At 44.5% G+C, this 27,108-nt stretch overlaps 1 protein-coding gene across 1 annotated transcript; it reads left to right on the forward strand.

Moving 5' to 3' along the window:
* Positions 1–4,000: 4,000 nt before the first annotated feature.
* On the forward strand, positions 4,001–25,441 carry slc6a20 (solute carrier family 6 member 20; the record flags this gene model as incomplete). Its single annotated transcript, XM_080472436.1, has 12 exons — positions 4,001–4,124; positions 9,800–9,940; positions 13,477–13,568; positions 13,657–13,884; positions 16,019–16,129; positions 16,261–16,502; positions 17,115–17,277; positions 19,391–19,592; positions 21,988–22,147; positions 22,240–22,405; positions 23,980–24,129; positions 25,256–25,441. 12 exons carry the CDS (start codon positions 4,001–4,003, stop codon positions 25,439–25,441), a joined length of 1,965 nt encoding a protein of 654 aa, XP_080328562.1.
* Between the last annotated feature and the right edge of the window lie 1,667 nt (positions 25,442–27,108).

The following is a 27,108-nucleotide window of genomic DNA, read 5'->3' on the forward strand; positions in this document are numbered from 1 at the left end:
AAGTGGTTCATGAAGGTTCATTGAAGCTTCATTTGGCCTTCACTAGTAATCTGTAAACTGCACAGCTGGATTTCTCTGTGTGTGATTGGTCAGACCCTGCAAACTCCACCCCTTTCATGTGAACGCGCAAACGTAGGTCTGGGTTGAATAAGTGAGTTGATAACCTGCTTCGCAGTAACGGTTATCAGGATGTCTGGGTAAGTTAACCCAGGAAACAGAGAGATCCTGGATATGGTGATCATGGTTCGTGGTACAGGCCCCGGGAGGCAGTCCAGTAGCAGTAGCAAGCACACGTCATCCAGCTCCACTGTGCACCAGATGAAAGATTTGTTGTTGGCGCCCACAGAGTGGTCGGGCTCCGTGGACGGGATGAGCGACTCTGGCCACTCGTGGAAGCGGGCGATGAGCCGCACACTTTATCAAAATGATTGAGCTTACCGCAGCGCTGGCATCTCTGTCCTGTGGCAGGGTGCAGGTGTGGGAGGGAAGAGGAGCCACAGTTCCCATGTGGACGGGGTACTGAGGGGTCCTGGGGTCTCACAGCCTGGAGCTTGTTGTTAGGATAAGTGGGGCCGGGAGCCTGAGCTGCCGGATCCACTGTCTGTGGCAGCGGGCCGCTGTCAGTGCGGTCGGAAGACGACCCGCCGGACAATAACGCTCTGTGGTGCAGCTTTAATTTAGAAAATAATTTATAGTTTTGAGTCTCAGTCACTCAGTAAAGATTGGATTAAGTTAAAGTCACATTTTAGTCTTTTAGTTTTACTTAGTTTTATTTAAAATTGAGTCCATGGAAATCAGTTTTAGTTTCAGTCTCATTTTTAGCCACAGTTTAGTCTTTTTCAGTGGCGTTTCTAGATGTAAATACTTGGTGGGGCAAGATTTTATTTCAGGTCTAGTGACGCCAAAGTAAAGTGGATGCACAACTTTTTAGCCACAACTACATTAATAATAATAATAATAATAATAATAATAATAATAATAATAATAATAATATTAATAATAATAATAATAATAATAATAATAATAATAATAATAATAATAATAAATAAAATTCTATTGAAATTAGGGTGTTGAACTTTTGTCTAGTGTTTCAGAGATGAAAGTATCACCATGAGACCACCAGCAAAGTTATTCAACAATGAGATACTTAAAAAGTGTTCAGCAGCGTGTCACTCAGTTTACCACCATTTACTTCCAGTTCCTCTCTAAAGTAAGAGTTAAGAGTAAACTCCTACTCCAGTAAATAATTATCCTAATTAATTTTGCTTCTTAACTGTTTGTTCTCGCTGGTCACGACTAGCGCTGGTTCTGTGAAGCAGTACTGGAATCAGCACCAGCCAATCAGCACTGAGCTTCTAAATGACGTTGTTAGTGGGGCTTCGGGCTTCAAACCCCACTAGGGATAAAAATCACGTGATCTGAATGAACATTACCACAGCCTGAGCATGCGCACTTACACTTTACTGCATGCAATACGCACTGCATGGTGAGAGAGGGGCGAGTTACACTCAGTGTGGATCAGGAGGAAACAGCCTGTAGCAGCAAGAGGAGACCAAGAACCAGGGAGTTGCAAAAGGATGTGTGTCATGGTAGTAAATAAAAAGCTACTGTAAGCAGAACTATAACTATGTGTTTTATCATCTACTCAGAACAAAAATATTATTATTATTATTATTATTATTATTATTATTATTATTATTATTATTATTATTATCCATCCATCCATCCATTTTCTTCCGCTTATCGGTTTCTGGGTCGCGGGGGTGGCAGTCTGAGCACCGTCACCCAGATCACATTGCACCTATTAAGAACCTTCCTGCAGGTGGTGAGCCCACAGGAAGTATTATTATTATTAGTAGTAGTGTTGTTGTTGTTGTTGTTGTTGTTGTTATTAAAATGATGTTGTTGTTGTTGTTGTTATTGTTATTGCTATTATTATTATTATAATTAAAATGTCTAAGGCCTGTTAGACAAAAGTGCACACAAGTTCTTGTTTATTTTCTGTATATTTGAACAAATGACTTACAACCTTCAAGAATAAAACTCCAGTCAAAAGATCATAACTGCTTAACAGCTTCATTCATTTTAATGTAGTATTTTTTTACATGGGCATCAAAACCCAGCCAATACATTGAAGTTCTTCTCTATCTGGGTGGTACTTTAATGTAAAAGTGAACATGTTTGAAATCGTTGTCTGTTTTGGCTTTTGTTTTCCTTTTCACTGTCCATCTTCTGTAGTACAGGTACAGTCTGAGTGTCCGGAATCTGAAGGAGGGAGAGAAAACACTTGTACTGCCTGAATTATTTCCTAATCATATTTATACATACCTAGAGCAATCAGGTTTGCAGGCTAAAACATAAAGAACACCATCATCTCAAATCAGATTACAAACATTAACCAGAACACGTGCTGGAGTCGCTGAGAATGTCCTAGCACAGGCCAAAAAGTTGTAGAACAAGTAAAAAACACCTGGTCCAATGTCTAAACATGTGGAGTTAATCACTTTAACAAATGTTACTGGCAAGGGCAGAAAAAACTGAATACTCAAATGTTCTTAAGCTATGTAAACGTTACATTATTATGAATAATGCAAAATCAAATCTTCAGACTGACATTTTTTTCCCGGCCAGGAATGTGTCTTTTATTATTATAAATATTATCAGTAAATCAAAGCACTTTTTAGTTTATACGTATTTCTTTTAGACCATCATTATTATTGTTAGTAGTAGTAGTAGAAGCAGCAGTAGTAGTGTCATTACTATCATTGGTTTACATAAAATAAGAACAATAAAGAATTTGTTTTTATCCATCTTCTATTGCACTTATCCTTTTCAGGGTTGCGGGGCGCTGGAGCCAATCCCAGCGTACTGTGGGCGAGGGCAGGATACACCTGGACAGGTTGCCAGGCTGTCACAGGGCAAACACATCGACAGACCGAGGAGCCCAGAGGAGACCTTGAACCCTCCGTGAGGCGAGAGCACAAACCACTGAGCCACAGTGCAGCCCAGAGGGTTTTATTTGAACAAAATGCCTTTCAGAACCAACAAATGACATTATACATTATGAAAAATATACAAATTACACAACAAAGAAAACATATAAAATACCAACAAAAAAAAGTAACAAAGCACCATGTCTTAGTTATGTCACATAAATAACGTATATCTGTGCCATCAGAGTTTGAATTAGATTTTTTTTACCATTGAAATGAGACTTTGATTTTCCCCCTGTGCTGCTGCACATTCTACAGAGCATGTACCCAGCAGACCTCTGTGTTCACTCAAAAATCACACTTCCAGTTTACTTAGATGAACCTAGTTTGAAACCTCTTTACGTAAAAGCGACTTCATACTCACAGTTCACGAGTTCACTGAACAGAATAGTGAGAAATAAGTCAAGTACACTAATGTGATTTAAGCAAGCACCGGTATAACCTTTTACAGTGTACCATGTCGCACCAATCTCATCAGAACAAGTTGCTCATATTGCGTAAACTAAATCTGGCAATAAATCCTTGTATCATTCTGATTCTGGTGATCTGACATGATGACATGATAATTTGATGATCTGATGATCTGATGATCTCAGACCCATTTATACTGTCAGCTTCACTGATCACATCTGGACACAAACTGTCAGGAACAGGAAGGACAAATCACTGAATCCAGCCTGAAAGCAAAGTGTGGAATCAGAAGTGTGGCTAGTTTGGTATCGATTACGGCTCGTGACTACATTCTCTATGATTCCCCAAGTGCGTGAGTGAGTGAGTGCGTGTAATTCATTAACGGAAGACCCGCCTCCCAGGAGTAAACCCCGTAAACCCCCCCGCAAAGGGAGAGTCGAGAAAGTCCGCTGGTTGGACGCACACACACACATATAAACACACACGCACACAAACACACACAAACACACACACACTGATCCACACACAGACCAGAAGCTCAGCTCAGGACCAACGCACAGACCCGGATCAGTACCAGATCACAGACCCGGATCAGGATGGAGAAGGACGCGCGTCCGAACTGGGACAGCCCGGTGCAGTTTGTCCTGGCGTGCGTCTCTTACGCAGTGGGACTCGGGAACGTCTGGCGCTTTCCGTACCTGTGCCAGATGCACGGTGGAGGTAAGAGGATGTTCCTTCTGCTTCTGCTCCCTCTGACGCAGAAAACAGTTTATTCTCCTTATATTCACCTGCCGCGTGACGGACACCTGCTCCAAATAAGCTGGAACACCTGAGCAGGTGGACGGAATCCAGAACTCTCCTCCTGTCTGCGCCTTTTAACTGCAGAGTCCGAAAACACGATCTGTTGTTATTAAAGAGAAGACGACGCTCTCATACAGAAACATCATCTTCATCTAAAGTCTCCATAAAAACTCCACAACCGAAGACGTGATTAGAATCATAATCAGAAGAACGTTATTATTCCCTGGGGGGATTGTTTGACAGCTCCACACAGAAAGTTCAGTAAAGTTGAATTTTTTTTTTATTGGGTTATTTGTCCAAATGTAGTCAAACTCAGTGGTGTAGCAGTGAGGGTGTAGCAGTGATGGTGTAGTGGTGAGGGTGTAGCAGTGATGGTGTAGTGGTGAGAGTATAACAGTAAAAGTGTAACAGTGATGGTGTCATAGTGATGGTGTAGTGGCGACAGCATAACTGTGAAAGTATAACAGTGATGGTGTAATAGTGATGGTGTAGTGGTGAGAGTATTACAGTGAAAGTATAACAGTGAAGCTGTAGTAGTGATGGTGTAGAGGTGATGGTGTGGTGATGATGTCACAGTGATGGTGTAGTGGTGATGATGTCACAGTGACAGTGTTACATTGATGGTGTAGTTGTGATGGTGTAATAGTGATGGTGCAGTAGTGATGGTGTAGAAGTGATGATGGCACAGTCATGGTGTAGCAGTGATGGTGTAACAGTGTAACAGCGATGGTGTAATAGTGATGATGTAGAGATGATGGTGTAGTGGTGATGATGCCACAGTGACGTGTAGCAGTGATGGTGTAACGTGTTTAGTATAACATGTTCAGTATAATATATTCAGTATAATGTGTTCAGTGTAATATATTCAGTGTAACGTGTTCAGTGTAACGTGTTCAGTATTATATATTCAGTATAAGGTGTTCAGTATAACGTATCCCTCCTCAGAGTGAAGGTTCTAAGTCTTGAGTTGGTGGATGGAGGAGTTGTTCTACTGCTGCTTTCTGAAAGCTGATCCAAACTGGTGCTGCTGCCAGGCTCAAATCTTACTTTATCTCCATTGACATAGTAAAGCGCATGAGAAGCTGATGAGAATCTAGTGAGAAGCTGATGAGAATCTAGTGAGAAGGTCATGAGAAGCTGAGGAGATCTTTAAAAGCTGTGTGACATTAAAAAGGCAGATTGGGTGTTGAAACTCTCTTTTGGAAATGGAAATCAATCCTCTGTTGCTCTGTTGGAAAAGAAAAAGAATAACGTTTCCCTGTTTCCTCTCTCTCTCTCTCTCTCTCTCTCCTAATGTTGACCTTTACCCTCAATGTGAAGATACTAATAATGTTGCTAATAGTTAACCTAATGGGGGGACTAATAAACATTTCCTACATGACTGTGTGTGTGTGTGTGTGTGTGTGTGTGTGTGTGTGTGTGTGTGTGTGTGTGTGTGTGTGTGTGTGTGTGTGTGTGTGTGTGTGTGTGTGTGTGTGTGTGTGTGTGTGTGTGTGTGTGTGTGTGTGTGTGTGTGTGTGTGTGTGTGTGTGTGTTTCTAATCGTTGTAATTGGTTCTGACGTCAGAAGAAGTTTTCTTTGGAGAAATCGTCGGTCAGCAGCTCGTCTATAATGATTCAGGACAACAACCCACAGAGTCTCGTCCAGGAGTTAATCCAGGAAGGAGGTTCTACAATCTCCGAGTCTCTCCCTGAAGCCTGAGTCCACTGACCCTGAGGAGGGACATTCAGAGTTTCCGGTTCCAGAACAGCAGATCTGAATTAGTTCAATCAACTCTCAGTGTGTGAACCTTGAGTTAAGCGCGTGCACAACCACAATAAAAAGTCATCATCAATGGAGCCCCGATACCACGAGTCACCATGGCAACAGACCGAAAACCGAATAATTCTGTCTTAAAAGTCTCATCGCTGCAGCAGCGGAGGAGAGAGACGACTGGGAGAAAGTTGCTGCGTGAAACAACCCGTAAGTTTGAATGAGCTACTCCATTGGCTAAACATTTATAACTTAAGATCGCAGCACACAGGTAGAAATAATAAATAGGTAAACTCAGAATTTCATTTAGGTGCAATCCAGCAGGAGGAAGGCGACTTGGAAGCAGCTAACAATGAAATATAAAAACATCTTTCAGGATGTAAAGGCATATATGTAGATATGCTCTGATTGTATCTCATTTTGATTTTAATTTTAGTCTTTAAATTGATGTAGGCTATTAAATGTAAAGAAAATATTTATTCAGGAGCAACTTCAAGTAGTAATTTAAACCAGCAACAAAATGTTGTTTGAACTCGTCCTCTGTTAATATCCTACTGAGTAGAGTAACTCAGTGTTCAGACAGTTTTATTATACTGGGGTCATTTAAAATGTGACGGTGTGGACAGCAACACTCAATAAATTAATAAAATACTACACACACAAATACTACGTCGACCGAGTTTGGAAATAACAGACAATCCATTTCTAGCAGCTGCTTCAGGTGGGAGGAGCCAGTAGAACCTCAGGTTTTCCTCTACAAAACCTGCCGGCAAGCAGGTTCTGTTCAGAGTCTGTTACCGTGGTGACTGACCCCGAGCTTCATTCAGCTCTCTTTCTGGAACGGAAAACTCTGACATTTCCCTCATTTCAGGTTTAACATGCTCAGAGTTTTCACAAAACCCTGGGGGTCACCTGGAGGTCATGTAACACCCCGCTTGTAGTGCTGGACCAGGACCAGGACCAGGACAATTATTACACCAATGAATTAAAGTTTGTTTTTGTTGCTGGTGTTTCTACAGCTTGAACCAGTTCTGAGTAAACTGTAACATACACGAGCTTCATACAGGTTGAATGTGTGTGTTGATAGCCGCTTGAGATTAAATGACTCGTCTCACTCTGTCCTGTCTCACTCTAACTTGTCTCACTGACCCTTCTCACTGTGACCCATCTCACTATACCTCTGCTCATCTCACTCTGACTCATCTCAACCTGACTTCTCTCACCCTGACTTGTCGCACTCCGTCCTGTCTCAAGCTGTCCTGTCTCACTTTGTCCTGTCTCAAGCTGACCTGTCTCACTCTGTCCTGTCTCAAGATGACCTGTCTCACTTTGTCCTGTCCCATGCTGTCCTATCCCACTCTCACTTGTCTCATTGACCCTTCTCATTTTGACCATCTCACTCTGGCTCTACTCGTCTCACTCTAACTCGTCTCACCCTGACTCGTCTCACTCTGACTCGTCTCACAGTCAGCTTGTCTTGACTCCATGTAGAAGAGAGGTTAAAGGTCAGCTCATCTTGACAATAACAAAATCAGCAGGTTGAATTATTGTAACAGAGAGTTTGTCTCGGTGAAACATCTGTCAGACAGCTGGAGCTCATCCAGAGGGTGGAGCACATTACACTTCTCCAACATACTGGTGGAGCATGTTGTGTCTCACCAACACACAGAGGGTGGAGCTCGTTACACCTCACCAACACACAGAGGGTGGAGCATGTTGTGTCTCACCAACACACAGAGGGTGGAGCTCGTTACACCTCACCAACACACAGAGGGTGGAGCACGTAACACTTTACCAACACACAGCGGGTGGAGCATGTTGTGTCTCACCAACACACAGAGGGTGGCGCTTGGTGCACTTCGCCAACACACAGAGGGTGGAGCATGTTACGTCTCACCAGTGCGGCAGAAGAGAGAACTTTTTTAAAAGAGACAATATTCTAATCTCTATCAAGGCTCACCGACACTGTGTGATGTTCAGCCGTCGCAGATGAAAGGTTGGATCGTGGGAGAATCATTAGTAAATCTGTGATCGGGGCTCTGATTGGTGGTCGCACCGTGTGCAGGGTTCACCAGACAGCCCAGTTGGTCCTCATAAGCCTGCGATCAATACGAAACAATGTCAGATGTTTGGGGTAATTGTAGCTGCTGCTGCGACCTGCAGCCTGTTTGTTTGGTTTACATGGAGTGTGTTTTGTTTGTTGTTGTTGACCACAACAGGAAATGTTAACGTAAAATGCTGGTAGATGCTAATTGATGCTAAGTACCCGGCTCAAGCTCCGGTTGCAACATTACCCTCCAGGTCGTCCTCTCTCTGAGCCACGGCCGCATCCATATTGTCCTGCTTGTCTTTTTTCAGGGATTTCTTTCCAATCACAATGCTGAGGCTCCGGTCATGTGTATGTTTTGGCAGTTATGCAACCAGTTAACGGTATTACTCAATACTCAACACATTCCGGCTGTGAGCCAGTGTGTGTTCCTACAGGCTGCAGTCATGATTATTTACATTCCTCCCACGCTGTGTGAGAGGCTGTGGCTACTAAAGATTATTAAAATCGCGCAGTGTGGGGAAGACTTGAAGCACAAAGATGTCAACAACACATACTGACGTTTTTATCACGAATCGCTTCACTACGACGCCACTGGACCATCGTTCTGAATCACTAGACCATACTATGATATCGTTCTGAATCACTAGACCACACTCTGATATCGTTCTGAATCACTGGACCACACTATGATATCGTTCTGAATCACTAGACCACACTATGATATCGTTCTGAATCACTAGACCACACTATGATATCACTAGACCACACTATGATATCATTCTGAATCACTAGACCACACTATGATATCACTAGACCACACTATGATATCATTCTGAATCACTAGACCACACTATGATATCACTAGACCACACTATGATATCATTCTGAATCACTAGACCACACTATGATATCGTTCTGAATCACAGGACCACGCTATGATATCGTTCTGAATCACTAGACCACACTATGATATCACTAGACCACACTATGATATCGTTCTGAATCACAGGATCACACTATGATATCGTTCTGAATCACTAGACCACACTATGATATCATTCTGAATCACTAGACCACACTATGATATTGTTCTGAATCACAGGATCACACTATGATATTGTTCTGAATCACTGGACCACACTATGATATCGTTCTGAATCACTAGACCACACTATGATATTGTTCTGAATCACTGGACCACACTATGATATCGTTCTGAATCACAGGATCACACTATGATATCGTTCTGAATCACTAGACCACACTATGATATCACTAGACCACACTATGATATCGTTCTGAATCACTAGACCACACTATGATATCGTTCTGAATCACTAGACCACACTATGATATCGTTCTGAATCACAGGATCACACTATGATATCGTTCTGAATCACTAGACCACACAATGATATCACTAGACCACACTATGATATCATTCTGAATCACTAGACCACACAATGATATCACCAGACCACACTATGATATCGTTCTGAAGCACTAGACCACACTATGATATCATTCTGAATCACTAGACCACACTATGATATCATTCTGAATCACTAGACCACACAATGATATCACCAGACCACACTATGATATCGTTCTGAAGCACTAGACCACACTATGATATTGTTCTGAATCACTAGACCACACTATGATATCACAGACCACACTATGATATCATTCTGAATCACTAGACCACACTATGATATCGTTCTGAATGTCTTCCGACTGGAGGAAATACATGAAACTTTTCTGAGTCAGCTGATTCTTTGTCATCTTTCAGGTGGTTTCCTGATTCCGTATCTCATCATGCTGGTCGTGCAGGGCGTGCCGTTATTCTACATGGAGCTCGCCATCGGCCAGAAGATGCGTTTAGGAAGCATCGGAGCGTGGACGTCCATCAGCCCGTATCTAGGCGGGTTAGGTAAGAGTCTCTGCCTTCACATAGAAACCTGCCTGCCTGCTGAACACTTTAGACACATTCCATGGAGTTGATGGTTTCATCTGGTGAAGTGCTGAACACTTTAGACACGTTGTCATCTGGTGAAGTGCTGAACACTTTAGACACGTTTCACAGAGCTGATTGTTTAGTTTAGTTCTTATCTGAATCAGAATCAGAATCTAAGAATTATTGATGTATGTTTGCTGTATTTCTTTAACATTTTAGTTGTTTTATTGTGGTTTCCTCAGTATAGAGTTTTTGTTTACATGTCATTAAAAATGTCTTTCATTGTGTAATTCTTGGATTTGAAGCAGATTGACTGCCTGGTGAACTTTGCTCAGACGCGTTCAACAAGACGGGAACAACAGTGTTTTGGTGAAACACTGAGACTCTTTCGTCTTGATCCTGGACTTATTATTGTTGTAATGACTCAGAGTTGGTTTCTGTTGTTTGTAAAACAGCTTCAGTATTCCTCCCAAAGCTCTTTATTATGTTAATGATGTTGTTAAGCTCAAAATTCTAGCCCCTTTTGTTTGTCAAACTTCATATTCAGGAATGAAAACAAGGTTACTTTTGAATGGAGATGGTATGACACAGCGTGAGATGGTGTGAGACGGTGTGAGACAGTGTGAGATATGTCAGATCATATAACACAATGTGAGACGGTGTGACACAGTGTGAGACGGTGTGAGAATGTGAGACGGTGTGAGACAGTGTGACACAGTGTGAGACGGTGCGATAGTGTGAGATGGTGTGAGACGGTGTAACACAGTGTGAGACGGTGTGATAGTGTGAGATGGTGTGACACTGCGAGATGGTGGGAGGCAGTGTGAGATGATGTGAGACAGTGTGGCAGTGTGAGACGGTGTGACAGTGTGAGATTGTGTGAGATTGTGTGAGGCAGTGGGAGACTATGTGACAGTGTGAGATTGTGTGGGACAGTGTGAGATTGTGTGGGACAGTGTGAGATGGCGCACAATTCGGTATTTGTGGAGTGTCCTTTTGGTTTCAGTCGACTTAACTAAGCTGCTGGTAGTGGTGAGGAATTTACAGATGTGTCTGCGCCCATTGGAGCAGGCGCTGGCTCTCGGTCTGTCGTGGACACCAGGTCTGGCACCGGCTGAGGCTCAAGGTAAAGATGACGTAACGTGTCACTACAGTAAGAGGCAGGGCATGTCATCGCTGCTTGTCTGGTTGTGGTGAGAAAGGACGCTAAGCCGGTGGCTTCAGTCCACGCTGTGAACCGCATGAACCCATCAAGTGAGTCTCAACAACGCAATGATCTTGCTGCCTTCAAGCCTTTTATGATGGAGGGATTTGTGTCTCTATGCGGCGCAGGTGTCAAGGTCCTGGTGACGATCCTGTGCGATACAGCAGCCTCTCAGTCTTTCATCCTTGAGGGAGTGTTGAGCCATTGAGTCATGCCACGGCTGTTGGTTCACACGTTCCTGTGCTCAGCTTTGATATGCAGGACATCGGTGTTCCCCCACACAGAATTGTGCTTCAGTCGGACCTGTGGTCGAGAGGCGCTGTGGTGGGTGTGCGTCCTCGCTTCCCGATATCGGTTGTGTTGGTGATAATGGGGAACGACTTGTCAGGAGGCAGGGTGCTAGTTACACCCGAGGTTACGCCTGTCCCTGTTTGTGAGCATCTGGACCAGCTCACGGGGGCTTATCCCAAAGTTCTCACGTCTGGTGCCGTTGCGCATGCGGTGGCAAGACACAAGAAGAGACATAAACCCACTGTGACTCGGAGGAGCAGTGGGAAACAAGGAGCGACCACACCCGATGTGGATGGCTTCCCACGATTCAGATGGGAATTGTGCAGCCATGGTCATTCTGAGGAGGTTGCTGTGTCCGGTGACGCGCCCGGCGGTTTGAGTGACAGATGCGCTCAGCCTCGTGTCACTCAGGTGACAGTAGACCGGAGCTGTCCAATTCAGCACCACCTGGTGAGGATGGCTTCGCGGTGGCAGTGACTTGAGGATGAGGATTGTAATCATGCACATTTGGGCGAGGACAGTGTGGTTGCAGACGCACTGTCCCGCCTTTAGCTGAGTGCGACTAAGAAGTGGGATCAGTCTTGTGTGGGCCATTGCCGCATCTGTTCGGTTGGTTTGGCCGGGCAGTCACGCCCATCTTTAAACTTCCCCTGTTCCCTGGTTGTTTGTTTACTTTTTGGACAGGTGGACGAGGTCTTTGTGGGTAGGCTGCCCGTGTACCCTCTCTTCGTGAAAAGAAATCAAAGAAAATAAACTAAACTGTGTGAAACTTATCTTTTTGTCTCTAGTGAACATCAACAGTGTGGGCACACACTACAAGATTTTTCAAACCTTCACAGATATAAAGCCACGCACTTGATGATGACAAAATGCATATTGCGCAAAATCTCTCTCCTCTGATCTGGGAGTGTGAGGTGTGAGTATCAGGCTCTTCATGCTCAATATTCCAAATCTTGCATAGACAAACAAACATGGCATGTACATGTAAACAAATATGTTCCCACAAATCAAACTCTGGCTTATATCACAACTTAAGATTTTCTCTTATTGAGATAACTTCAGGACTAACTCTGGGTTTTCCATACCGTAAAGCAGATTCCCTTTTTACTGGGATAAATCACCAACATGATGGAGATGGAGTTTTTAGAGCAATCTTTTTGACAAAATAAAATAAATCCTTGTCACTGAGGCCTGAAAGGATGTTCTTGTTCTTGTTCTTGTTCTTGTTCTTGTTCTTGTTCTTGTTCTTGTTCTTGTTCTTGTTCTTGTTCTTGTTCTTGTTCTTGTTCTTGACTTGTTCCAAGTCTGTTTATCTCCACGAGGGTTACTCTGCCATCACAGTGATGAATTAATATTCCAACACAAAATGCATTCACACAGGGGAAACAGTCTCAAAACAAACTGATTGAAAATATAAAGTTAAAGAAGAGCAGCGAGGAATAATAAATAAAGTAATACTGAGTTATCTCAGTCCTGTCCAGGTCTGCTTATATTGTCTAATGAATTAATATCATATAATCTCATGAAGTCACACATTAACAAGTCGGGAACTTTCTGGCTTTGGCTGCAGCAGCAGTGTTGCTATTAGCCTGGTTTGTTTTCATACCGGTACACATGACGTCACACACCCTGCTGCTCGGCTCCTCTCGGAGCAGAACACACACTACAGGATTTCTCTTCACAAATATTCAACATATCTATGATCTCTCTTTCCGAGACCGTCTGAGCAGATGGGACCGAACAAAACCACTCTTAACACTCCCCACACCACGGGAAAATCACACACAATTTGTTTTGCAGACATCCGACAATCGGGCCTGTGCTCCCGATGCTCGGAGGGGAGATCGGGGCAAAATTCGGCCCGATAATCCTGTAGTGTGTGCCGGCCTTACAATGTGAGACAGTGTTGGTGAACATCAACGGTGTGAGACAGAGTGAGACAGAGTAAGATAGTGCTGCTGAACATTAACAGTGCGATTCTGAAGAGCTGGAGTCTCATGTGATGTTCTTCTTGCAGGTCTGGCCAGCATGGTGGCGTCAATCTATCTCTGTCTTTATTACAACGTCATCAATGCCTGGAGTTTCTGGTACCTGTTTAATTCATTTCAAGTGAGCTCCAACTAACATCTGTTTACTGAGCACCTTCTCCCGCTGCATGAACTGAGATCAACCCATACTGTACTGAACAACCCCCCAGGCCACACTGCCCTGGGCCGTCTGCCCCATCAACTCCAACCGGACGGGCTATGTGGAGGAGTGCGAGACAGCCACATCCACCCAGTACTTCTTCTACCGGGAGACTCTGAACATCTCTCCGTCCATTGAGGCCAGCGGCAGCATCCACACGGGCCAGGTGCTGTGCTTCCTGCTGGCCTGGGGGCTCACCTACCTGTTTATTGTCCGAGGAGTCAAGTCCACCGGGAAGGTACGACTCGCCGCCACCGGTGAAGGTTGCACTTTAGTTTGCTGGAAGGTATGGCTCAGCAATGCCAGCGAAAGTTGCGCTTCATTTCGCTGGAACGTACAATTTGCCACCACCAGCAAAGGTTGCGATTTAGTTCGCTGAAAGGTACAACTCGCTGCCACTGACGAAGGTCGTGGCCTAGTTCGCTGGAAGGTACAACTTGCCAATGCCGACAATGGCGAAGGTCCCACTTTAGTTTGCTGCAGGGCTCTGAATCAGCACAGAGACGGAGGACTGGTCAGCTGGACTTCCTCTCAGCCAATCACAGCATGTTGAAGTCAGGAAGTCTGTGCGTGATGAATACAATCTGGAGTTCATTAAAAAAGCGGGTGGGGCCTTCATGCTTCTTAACAGTGCCATTTCTATAGGCAGTAATCTTGACAAGGGTTAGGGTTATCATATTTCCCTCACATTCCGCATTTCACAACTTTGTTTTTGGATATTTAGGGACAAAGCCCGAAAGGCAAGGCCTCCGAAGGACCCTATTGGAGGCACAGACACTATTGTATTTGTAGTGTTTCTTTCTTTCAACCTCTCCAGATGTGTAAATCAACCAAAATTTGACCCAGTAAACACACTCCAAAACTCACCAAATGTGGCACACTAACCAAGACTGGTGAAAAATGTCAAATGTAAAAAATTAACCCCCCCGAGTGCCAAAATGTGTTCTATGGCCGGCACTGGGTACACTAAGGTCACCAAGGCCCGTAAAACTGGCAGAGAGCGATCAAACCAAAACTCACTTAATCAAGACCTAAAAATCTCAGCCCTGACCTAAATCCAACTGGAAGTCCACAACTTGCCCTTCAAAATAAGATTCCCACCCCAATTTGGCTCTCGCATAAAAGTTTTTTCTTCTGAGGACAAAGATCGTGTCGGCTTCAAAACACTATGAAGTGACAGAGGAGATGCTTTTGATGAAAACTTATATACACCTTAGTACTCAAGCAGTTTGGATTTTATTAGCTGTCATTATTTGTTCCTTCAGTGACTTATGACTGGTGTTGTTGGTTATATCTGCACTTCGGTTTACTAAAACATGCTGTTGGGAGTTATGTTTGGTTATTTGCAGTAAATTACTGTCAGTAATAGAATACTGAAACTAAGAAATCCCTGGAAGTAATTTATGAGAATATGAATTGGAATAAATTGTCATTTATTCATTGATAATTACAGAAAGTGATAGAATAACTATTTACATATGGCTAACAAATCACTGAAAGTAATGATTTCATTTGAATTGTAAATTAAAATAAATTTGTTGTTGATCAATTAATAATTTTGGGGCAACACCTGGAATCGGACAGTAATTACCAAACCATCGGTTGAAAGAATTCACTTCACACACAGGTTCTTCTGATACGGACGTCCTTTGTTCACCTGAGGTCTGAGTGTCTGGTTGAGTCATCAGTGTCATGTTGCCTCCTGATGGAGGTTGTCATGGTGAGCAGTAGAGAATGTTTTGGTTGAAAAGGTGAGGAGAGCAGTGTTAAGCGGGTTGTCCCTGACTAGGGATAAAGTCGGGTCGTCAATGATCGTCAACATCAGTTCAAGATCGTGAAATGAACTGTCAGTCAGCATGTCCAATGACTGCCATGCGGTCACTTTGGTCTGAACATGTGTCGGAATGTGAGCCCCGAAATCACATGAACCAGTGACTTTGCTTAAGGACTGAGAGGGACTGCGGAGAGTGAGCAGCAACTGCACTGCATGTGGACTCAACATTAATTAACGCTAGTTCAGAACACCAAACAGCATGAAATTAACCAGAAACCTGCTGCTCTGGGACTAATGTCAAGTTACAGGTGTAGGTCTTAGTTGACGCTGATGTCATTTTACGTTTGGCAGGTTTTTGTGGACACTGATGTCAGGTTACAGTTGGCAGGTAGAGCTCCATGCGATCACTGAGGGAGCACATGGAAACAATAACACTTGTTAGGGCTCGTAGTATTAACTGTTGATTCATCTGACCAGCCTGACCAGCAGTTTCCCTGTGTGAGCGTTACTCAAGTAATGCAGGTGTCTGCAGGTCAGGCATCGTGACTGAACATCCCCATCAGACTGGTGTTACTGCAGTTCTCTCTCTCCCCTGCAGGTGGTGTATTTCACAGCCATATTTCCATACATTGTTCTCTTCATCTACCTGATCCGCGGCTTCACTCTGCACGGCGCCATCAACGGAGTCAAGTACATGGTCACACCCAAGGTATGTGTGTGTGTGTGTGTGTGTGTGTGTGTGTGTGTGTGTGTGTGTGTGTGTGTGTGTGTGTGTGTGTGTGTGTGTGTGTGTGTGTGTGTGTGCGTACTTCACTCGGGTGTTTGCATGTGTGTGTTCAGATGGAGGAGCTGGCCAACCCCACAACGTGGATCAATGCGGCCACGCAGATCTTCTTCTCTCTGGGTTTGGGCTTCGGTTCTCTCATAGCGTTCTCCAGCTACAACCAATACAACAACAACTTTGAGCGCCAGGCCATCATAGTGTCGATCATCAACAGTGGAACCTCCATCTTCGCCTGCCTCGTCACGTTCTCCATTTATGGCTTCAAGGCAACGGTCAACTTCGAGAACTGCCTGGAGAGGTGTGTGTGTGTGTGTGTGTGTGTGTGTGTGTGTGTGTGTGTGTGTGTGTGTGTGTGTGTGTGTGTGTGTGTGTGTGTGTGTGTGCATGTGCATGTGCGTGTGTGTGTGTGTGTGGACAAAGGTGGGAGGGCAGTGGGGGCTTTTCCACCAAAAAGAACCAGATACTAGTTCAGGGCCAGTTCTCAAATGAGCCCCTCCAAAGAACTGATTGTTTTTCCATTGTCAATGGAGCAAAATGAGAGCCACGTCATTGCATCACTCCAAAGCGTCGTACGCCACTGATTTCACCAATGTAGCGTGCATACAGGAACAAGGAGACGGACTGTATTCATCGGTTTGGTCCGGGTCGCTCCATCTAGTTTAGCCTGAACCTTGCTTGCAGACCAAAGAGCAAGAAAACATTGCGTCTCCTTGTTGCTCGATTGCTGTTTTTTCACGTCCGTCTTTTTAAAATAATAACACATGAATGAGCCTGGGGCTTATTTGTCAACATAAGGGCATTACATTGTGAATTTCTGCTCATTTCACTTTATGTCTGGATAGAGTGGAAGTGTGAGTCTAAAAGGATGAACGTCAGGGTTCCTCTGTAATGCTTCCTGTTGTTCTTCCAGGTCTCGCATCCTGCTGATGAACACTTTCGACCTGGCAGAGGACAGCATTTCCATCAGCAATGTGTCAGACTGGATCCAAGAGCTGGACTCCCTGTACCCAGTGGAGTTTGCTGGGATCAGTGGAAAGCTGGAGAACTGCAGCCTGGAGAAGGAACTGGACACCGTATGTATCCGATGGCTTCATTTGCTCTGTCCACTCAGTCACCTCTGATCCGTCTCGGGTTGCAGGGATCCAAACTGAGACCAGGGCTCAAAACCAAAACAGATATTCATTAGTTCTTTAAAAAAAAACAGAAGACTAACCGCAATTAAAATAATGTAACGGTACACAAAAGTCACGGTTCGGTACATACCTTGGTGTGAAGGTCACGGTTCAGAACATACCTCGTGTGGGGGTCAGGGTTCGGTACGGGTTTGGTTCGTACTTGGGTGTGGGGGGTCATGGTTCGGTACCTCCCTCGTGTGGGGGTTGGGGTTTGTTACAGCTTTGGTACAACTGAAAATGCAACAAAAAGTCAGACATTTATGAGGCAAGCTTTTTTGCATTTATTTTGAACAGACAGCATAACTAAAAACAATCTCCTGTAATAACAAAATAAAAGAATAAATAGAATAAAACATAAAACAAATACATTTGGGAGGGTTCTCATACCATTCATTCCTATAGCACTGTGAATTACCCTGTTTGAATGGTGCTCTATAAATAAATTTGCCTTGCCTTGGCATATAGAGGAAAAGAAAGCAGTACCTTGTAGGAGATGCGTTTGTAGATCTTGTCTTTGTCAACAGGATAATTAAAAGCAGCGGTGATAAGTTGTTACACACGAGTAGCTTTTTTTCCTGCCAGTGATAGACATATCGAAGTGATGCTGTCTTATGAGCGTTGGAATGTTTTGCGTTTTTCTAGCGACATACCGCCGCACCTTCATGAGACACGGGCAATGGACGGTCTTTGTCTTGCGTGCCAACACAGTTATGTTGCACTGGAAAGCCAAAGTTCCGATACGCGTGAGTTAAATGAAGCTGACAGCTCTCCCTCCACGTTAGCCATCACTTTTCTTCTTCATCTGTTTTTGTAACTGTTTCTTCTTCTTCTTCTTCTTCTTCTTCTTCTTCTTCTTCTTCTTCTTCTTCTTCTTCTTCTTCTTCGACACCTCATCAGCAGGGTAAAACTAACCTGTCTCACGGAGGTCTAATCCCAGCTAACGTTCCCTGTTAGCGGGTGAACAATCCAACGCTTGGTGAATTCTGCTTCACAATAATAGGAAGAGCCGACATTGAAGGATCAAAAAGGAACATTGCGATATAAGAAATACTTTTATACCCCTTGTAAGTAATAATCCAACTCAAGCTGAGAGGTCTGAAGAGACCAATGAAACATCTCAAAGGTCAGAGCAGATAAACATCTCCTGCAAATAAACAAGTTTACAGTCGTTCACACAGATAAAAAGGCTTCTAACTTTTACAGAATCAAGTTTATTCATTTTTACCCAAGCAAAGAAAATCTGACAACTGTTTCCATTTCAAAAATCAAAGTCGGAGCTGGAAGTGTTTCCCAAAATGACTATGTCTGATTAAAAATCAAACCATGCATGATATTGAAATATCAGCAGTTCCTATTTGAAGTTCATCTTTGTGTCCTGAAATGTGAAACCCAACAGTTCTGGCAAATATTCCCAACCAGGTTTAGAAGCTATGTTATCTTTATTGTGAAATCAAGCATTGTTGGATAGTTGTGAAGATTGTAGCTGTGAATGAAAAGAAAGCCTCTCTCCTTCCTCAACTCCCTTCCTCCCTCCCTCCTGTCCTGTTACTTCCTTCCCTCCCTTCCCTCCCCCTCCCTCTTGTACGGTCCCTTGAGGAGTAAGTAGTGTTCAGTGACATGTGGGAGTGTTCATAGACATGTAGGAGTGTTCAGAGTGAGGAGTGTTCAGAGGGACTGTCGGAGTGTTCAGAGACATGTAGGAGTGTTCAGAGTGAGGAGTATTCAGAGGGACTGCAGGAGTACTCAGAGGGAGGAGTGTTCAGAGACATGTAGGAGTGTTCAGAGGGAGGAGTGTTCAGACACATGTAGGAGTGTTCAGAGGGAGGAGTGTTCAGAGAGACTGCAGGAGTATTCAGAGCGAGGAGTGTTCAGAGACATGTAGGAGTGTTCAGAGCGAGGAGTGTTCAGATACATGTTGGAGTGTTTAGAGCGAGGAGTGTTCAGAGACATGCAGGAGTGTTCAGTTGAGCCTCCAGGGACTAAAGGCTCTGTTCCTGTCATTCATCTGCAGGCGGTGGAGGGGACGGGTCTGGCCTTTATCGTGTACAGCGAAGCCATTATGAACATGCCAGTGTCTCAACTGTGGTCAGTGCTCTACTTCTTCATGCTGCTGCTGCTGGGGATGGGCAGCATGTTGGGAAACATCATGGCCATCGTCACACCGCTGAGAGACTTCAAGGTCTTCTCTTTCATGAGCACGGAGCTGCTCAATGGTAAGATCCTGAATCTCGTCAATCCACGACACCAAGACTGAGACTCGTTCTGACAGGGAAAACATGCTCTCTTTGAATCGGTGTAAGGTGTACCTCATAGTCAAATGTAATGTAACCTGGGGTTGTTGGGTGTTTCGGACCGTTCAACATCAGACACCTTTGCCCAGACGACCCGACCAAGGTTGATCAGATTCCATGAGACCCGACCAAGGTTGATCAGACCCCAGATTACCTGACCAAGATTAATAACACCCCAGATGACCCGAACAAGGTTGATAAGACTCAGGACAACTCAAGATCAGACCCCAGCCTGGGTCCCAGCAGTTTTTGTCCATGGCTCTGCCCTCTTGGTCCCACCTTGTAGCTTCCTCTGCTCTGCGGCTTTTGATGCTGATGCGATGACCTTCCTATTTGTCTTTCTTTGAGGTCCAGCAGCCTGAGCACTTTGTAGAGTGACTGCCTTGCATACCCTTTTCATTCCACCTCCAGAGGTTCACAGCAGTTCTCCAGCCTCAACTTTTGCACTCATCCACCAGCTCCTGGTACTTGGCACATTTCCTCTGGTTGGCCTCATCCACGGCTCCTCCCAGAGCACTATGGGCTCCAGAATGATCAGCTGCGAGGTGGACTCTGACACACCGACCATATCTGGTCTAAGCTGTGTTGATGTTCTGCTGGCTGGGAACTTCCAAGGGCGCACTGAGAGTTGCCAGTCGGTGACGAAGATGAGGAAGTTCAACTTTGTCTGAGGGTTGTTTGCTGTGTTTCTATGGAACATTATCTTCTTTGGCTTGTTCTGGCCCTTGATAGTATTAATGGCAGTGGCTATGCTGTCAGAAACTACCTTGAGTTTGAGCCACCTCTACAGCTTGGTCGTAGCGCCAGTCTCCAAGAGCTTTTGGGCTCAGTTAAGGAAGAGTTCTAGGGATCCCCGGGTTGGGCATTGGGGACAGGAAGGTGTTTCTGTATTGCCCCAGATGTGAAGGTTGGCTGGAATTGGTAGAATGTCGTTAACGAACTGGACTAAAAACCTGATACACTGGAAATGTTCTTTCCAGATGTTAGACCAGGTGATCTTGCATTGCAGACTATTGTCCCAGTTAATCCATGCTCCTTGTCGTCCCATTCCTTCCATCCTGCTGGCTCTTGATTCTTCTACACTTCCTCCTGCAGAAGATGGCACCTGTCTTTGTCTTTGGCCTTGTCCACTCTGGTTGCTCTAGATCCCACCAGTGTCTTCTGCCTCAGTCATGTCTCAGCCACCTCTAGAGCTTGGTCTGGCCTCCATTTCCTGCCCATTTGCACCTGGATACAAGCTGATGCCACCTTTCGATCCTTTGACACCCTGTACTGCAACCCCTCTGGTGTTCTGGACATCAAGAACTCCTTGGCAACGCTGTTGAACAGGAGCTGCAGGGTGGTGCTTGTGTCATAGAGGGCAACACTTCTCAGATAGGTCAAGCCATCTGTGCATGTAGCTGCTGATCTCCCTTTCCATGAGAGAGGGAGATCAGCAACACATAATCAGTTGAGTAAAATGGTCTAATCCCAGCTCATGTTCCCTATTTGTGGATGCCAATTCAATGTGGTCGACCCACCAGTGACTCTTAGCCTGAAATTATTGTAGTAATCCATAATATGGCCTAAAACTTTGACATGTTGTTGAAGGGTGAGCTCAACAAGCTTTGTGAGGTATGGAGCCGTCTGCATTGGCTTGGTCCAGCCAGAGTACAGTGAGGCCTCTTTACCATTCATGGGTTTCCCTGATAGGTTGTGTCACCACCCCAGTGTGTGAACGCCAATCTTTAACTCGGACCACAGATCATGATGTCATGATATCCCTTGGATTGAGGTCTTGGCTTTGACGAGGCCATTTTCTAATTTCCCCTCAAACCCCTGATGTTGTTTTAGCAGGATGCTTCATGTCATTGTCCTGGACGTTGAATCTAGTCTCGGACACTTACAGTCTGGTACAGGATTTTCTAAACAAAAAAAAAAAAAACTTTATTCAGCACCAAATATCCTTCCTTGGATTCAGCTAGTGACCCAGTTCTTCCTACTGAAACACATCCCCGCAGCATGATGATGCCTCCACCATGTCTCACTGTGAGGATGGGGTTACAGGATGATGCTGATGTCTCACTGTGAGGATGGTGACAGCATGATGATGCTTCCACCTTGTCTCACTGTGACAATGGTGGTGACAGCATGTTTCTACTTCTACCATGTGTCACTGTGAGGATGCTTCTACCTACAGGTTTGGTGGGGGGGCTAATCTGGTCCTAGGGCTTTGCTTCTCCCTGCAGGTCTTATGGGGTGGGATGTGAACGTGGTGATGGTTTGGTGTAGGGGGCTCTCTGCTTACCGGGTCCTGAAGCTTTGCTTCTCCCTACAGGTCTGGTGTGTCTGTTCTGTGGACTGCTGGGTCTGGCCTTCACAACCCCTCCTGGAAATTACTGGGTCACTATATTCAATGACTATGGAGCAACTTTCTCTCTGCTCTTCATCGTACTCATCGAAGTCATATCTGTCAGTTACATATATGGAATCAAGAGGTTTGTGTTCTGTTGTGATGTTATTATTAAAGATCATGAATTAAATGAAACTGAGCGATGCCTGAACAGAGTCCGTTCTCTTCTCCTGCCAGGTTTGAAAAAGACATAGAAGATATGATTGGCCATCGTCCCAACTGGTACTGGAAGATCATGTGGACCTTTGTTAGTCCTGTGCTCCTTGTCGGCCTCTTCATCTTCTACATCGTGAACTACATCATGGGAGGGGTGCCTACCTACCAGGCCTGGAACAAGGAACTGGTGAGTTTGGTTTTCACCCTCTGATGTGTGTGTGAGGATGCAAAGTGTGAATCAAACGGAGCAATGCCCAATCAGAGCTGCTGTGAACGAACCAAGCAGAGTTGCTGTGGTTGATTACTCATGGACTTTAGAAAGACCATTGATCTTCCTTATAACCATCTTCTTTGTAAATCTTTGTATTTATCACCAATCATATCGTTATCAAACTCCTCAACCTGATGTTCACCTGATATCAAGCTCTATAACTCTACAACTATAATCCAACATCATAAAGCTTCTCCTAGCACACATTCAGGACAGCCAACCATCACAGGGTGATGGTTGGCTGTCTCTGATCAGACGATTCAGAGACAGTGATACTCAGTTTGACCTCCCAGGTAAATGAGAGGAAACACCCCCACTCCACCCACTCCTGGTGATAAGCTCTTTGACCACTTTGGCACTATGTTGAACAGACATGTAGTGGGCGTGGCCAGACACAGGTCTCTCTCATTGTCGGCCAAGACCAGCACCTCAAGCAGGGTGTTTTATACTTTTATACTGGGGAGGATCTAAATACAAATGGAAGTCAAAACAAAAGTGTCTGTTCTGTTGAAACCTGAAGCACCAAGAAACACTTCAGAAGCAAATGTAGAGAAACAAAGTGGAAATCCAAGCAGATCAATGGCAGAAGTGCAGAATCGAGACTGAGAAGAAGTTATTTTGGACAAACAGACTGCTCCCAGCGGATAGACTGAGCTCTGCATGGCGGCCGCCTCCATTGGTGTGTGAATGAGTGTATGAATGGGTGAATGTGACTAACAATGTAAAGTGCTTTGGGACTACTCAGGCAGCACTAGATAAGCACTATACAAGTTAAACCCATTTATCATGCAAAACAGCCGAAACAATCAGGCGTGATCCAGGTAAAGGGAAAAGAGTCACAGGTGAATTTTCTAGAAACATGATCAGTGAACTAAATGAAACTGGACAAAGAGAGGAAGACAGGAGCAGAAAATAATATAGTTTAAAGACCAAAACAGGAAGCACAAACTAAATACTGAAGCTGTGAGACTTAACGTCGGTCATTACATGAAGCAAACTATGAACTTAGACATGTGCACTGTGCAGACTCGACTCCCGTTGCAGGAAACATCCGTCCTACTTCTGGACGATCCAACTGACTGTGGGCCAAGAGGAGACGTTGGTCAGGTCGTCAGGAAGGTCTTCAGTCCATCACAGAGTCATCCAGTCATTCATCGGACAGAGGACATGTTAGTCAGGTCATCACAGAGTCATCCAGTCATTCAGCCATCATTGCCACTGTTGACTACCAGGAGAACATCTACTCAGAAAATCTCAAACGTTAGATGTCACCACGATGAAGGGAGAGTTAAAGCCCACCGACAATGAATGCTGGTTAACATCAGTACTCGTGTTTGTTCAGGTTGCAGTTTCTTTGGTTATTATCTCAGTAAACTCTGCAGTCTGTGTGTTTGTGTGAAGAGAAACCGTCAGCTCCCGATGTAACGTTTGGTGTTTAGTTGCAATCAGCAGTGTGGACATTGAGCTAAGTGTCCCTGTTGTTTCTTCAGGGGAAGGCCGAGGTGACTCCTTATCCTCTCTTTGGTCAAGTCGTCATCGGGCTGCTGCTGGCGTCCTCGATATGCTGCGTTCCCCTGGTGGCTCTCTTTGTCTTCTGCAAGAAGAGAAGGGCTGGAAACCTTGTGGAGCGCCAGCGTACTGTTAGCACAGTGTCTAAATAGACTGTTGGAAAGACTCAGCCGCGCCCCCTTCACCCTTCACCCCTTCATCCGTTCACGCTTCACCCTTCACCCATGACCCCTTCAACCTTCACCCTTCACCCCTTCACTTCTACACACTTCCACACACACATCAGCCTTTCTTCAATTCCTCATCAACAGTCATCACTTTTACATGAAGGATGTTTGAACCACGTGATGTCGTTCATCTTGAGTCGGCTAAATGGTGGTTTGATGTGAGCTTGATCTGTGTAGATATGGATCATAGTCACAGGTGTTTACTTTCAGGATCTTTGTGTCGTAGAAACTACAAACCTGTTGGACTCCTGTTGATAATCAGACACAAACATTCCTTCTCTGAGCAAAGTTTTGACTTCCTGTGTGGAAACCAAAGTCCCACAGTGGGATTACCGTCCAGCAGGAGGATTACAGCACACCAGCCCCCCCCACCCCCCCTTCACTCACTCACACACACGCACACACACACACACACACACACACACACACACACACACTGATGTTTAACACTCTGTCTGACCACAGGAACGTTCTACAAACATTACAACAACATCACTGATACCAACCAGGAGAAAGCAGCTGCACGTGTGTGTGTGTGTGTGTGTGTGTGTGTGTGTGTGTGTGTGTGTGTCCCAGCTGTTATCTCAGAGCAGATTTCTATGTGATCTTTGTAAGAAGGTGTATAAATTCTGTTTTTCCTAAAAGAAATGTATTTTTGATAAGAAGTTTTGTATCTTTTGTTTGATTGTGAAGCAGGAAGTGGCGGCGTCGGCTTCCTGACGTGGACAATCTGTAGTTGGTGTTTCTCTGTTAAACTAAAACCGTCGTTTGATGATGTTTGTCAGTAACTTCTAACCACTTTCAGCTGTATGGGCTCACTTTTATTCTTATATCATAAACATTGTGTCTGATGTTTCTATTAATAAAAACCTGTATGCTTCTTCATTATCTCTGACCAAACTGACATGATGACGTTAAGAAAGCCAACAATACTGACACACACTGTTCTGACTGATCCGTCTGGGTCCATGAGGAGTCCTGACACTCACAAGGACATGATCACTGCTCATCTCTGCTCCTCCTGCTGAAGGGTGTTTGTCATCGAGACGTGATGAAGGTCAAACTGAGGATGAGGGGGATGAAGAACATGATGAAGGTCAAACTGAGGATGAGGAGGATGAAGAACATGATGAAGGTCAAGCAGGATGAGGAGGATGAAGAACATGGAGATATGATGAAGGTCAAACTGAGGATGAAGAGGATGAAGATGAGCTGATGAATGCCAAACTGAGGAAGAGGAGGATCAAGAACGGTAAATAAAGAGACTCTGAACCTTCATGATTGTTTATCAGAGTATTTGATTTCCATCATGATGTCGAACAACGTGCTTCACCCTGCTGATCTTCTCCATCATGATGTAGAACAATGTGCTCCAATCAGCTGATGTTCTTCATCATGAATTAGAACAACATGCTTCACCCAACGGATCATCACCATCATGACGTAGAATGTGCTCCACCCAGCTGATGTTCTCTACCATGACGTAGAATGTGTTCCACCCAGCATTTTTTTCTCCATCATGATGTAGAACAACGTGCTTCACCCAGCTGATCTTCTTCATGATGATGAAGAACAATGCGCCCCACTTCGCTGATGTTCTTCATCATGAATTAGAACAACATGCTTCACCCAGCGGATCATCTCCATCATGACGTAGAACGTGCTCCACCCAGCATTATCTTCTCCATTATGATGTAGAACAACGTGCTCCACCCAGCTAATGTTTTCACTTTGAAGAGCACTCATGCAGTATTTTGACCCTATTGAGAAGAAGCCTGAAGGTCCAGCCTGGTGTATGAACAGTTCAGAGGAGCTGCAGCTCTTCTCCATGTCGGGAACATGAAGAACTTGGAAATGCAGCCACATCCACATCCCACTTTACTGCCCTTGTACTACTGGAACCAGTACCACCAGAACTGATACCAGTGGTGGAACTCTTACCACAGTGTGAGAATCAACATGTTTGATTCATTTCAGGAAGGTGGAGTAGATAGACCTTTGATTTGTTTATTTTTTTCTGAAACTTCCGTACATTAAGCACACATGCTCATCATAACGATGCATTAAGTTTGTCGGCAGCTTCCATGGATCTGTCTGGATACCAGAGGTCACAGTACAGAATACAGTTAACAAACAATAAAATAAATTTTAAAGGTCAGGAATTTAGCAGACGGACATTCAAAATGGATAAAGGAGGTCAATGAGGTTATAGAAGAGATCAATGAGGTTATAGAAGAGATCAATGAGGTTATAGAGGAGGTCAATGAGGTTAGAAAGGAGGTCAATGAGGTTAGAGAGGAGGTCAATGAGGTTATAGAGGAGGTCAATGAGGTTAGAGAGGAGGTCAATGAGGTTAGAGAGGAGGTCAGTGAGGTTAGAGAGGAGGTCAATGAGGTTATAGAGGAGGTCAGTGAGATTAATGAGGAGGTCAGTGAGGCTATAGAGGAGGTCAGTGAGGTCAGTGAGGTTATAGAGGAGGTCAGTGAGATTATAGAGGAGGTCAGTGAGGTTATAGAGGAGGTCAGTGAGGTCAGTGAGGTTATAGACGAGGTCAGTGAGGTTATAGAGGAGGTCAGTGAGGTTAATGAGGAGGTCAATGAGGTTATAGAAGAGATCAATGAGGTTATAGAGGAGGTCAATGAGATTATAGAGGAGGTCAATGAGGTTAGAGAGGAGGTCAGTGAGGTTATAGAGGAGGTCAATGAGGTTATAGAAGAGATCAATGAGGTTATAGAGGAGGTCAATGAGATTATAGAGGAGGTCAATGAGGTTAGAGAGGAGAGGAGGTCAGTGAGGTTAGAGAGGAGGTCAATGAGATTATAGAGGAGGTCAGTGAGGTTAATGAGGAGGTCAGTGAGGTTATAGAGGAGGTCAATGAGATTA

This window comes from Lipophrys pholis (assembly GCF_963383615.2).
Source record: "Lipophrys pholis genome assembly, chromosome: 9".
In the NCBI taxonomy this organism is placed as follows: domain Eukaryota; kingdom Metazoa; phylum Chordata; class Actinopteri; order Blenniiformes; family Blenniidae; genus Lipophrys; species Lipophrys pholis.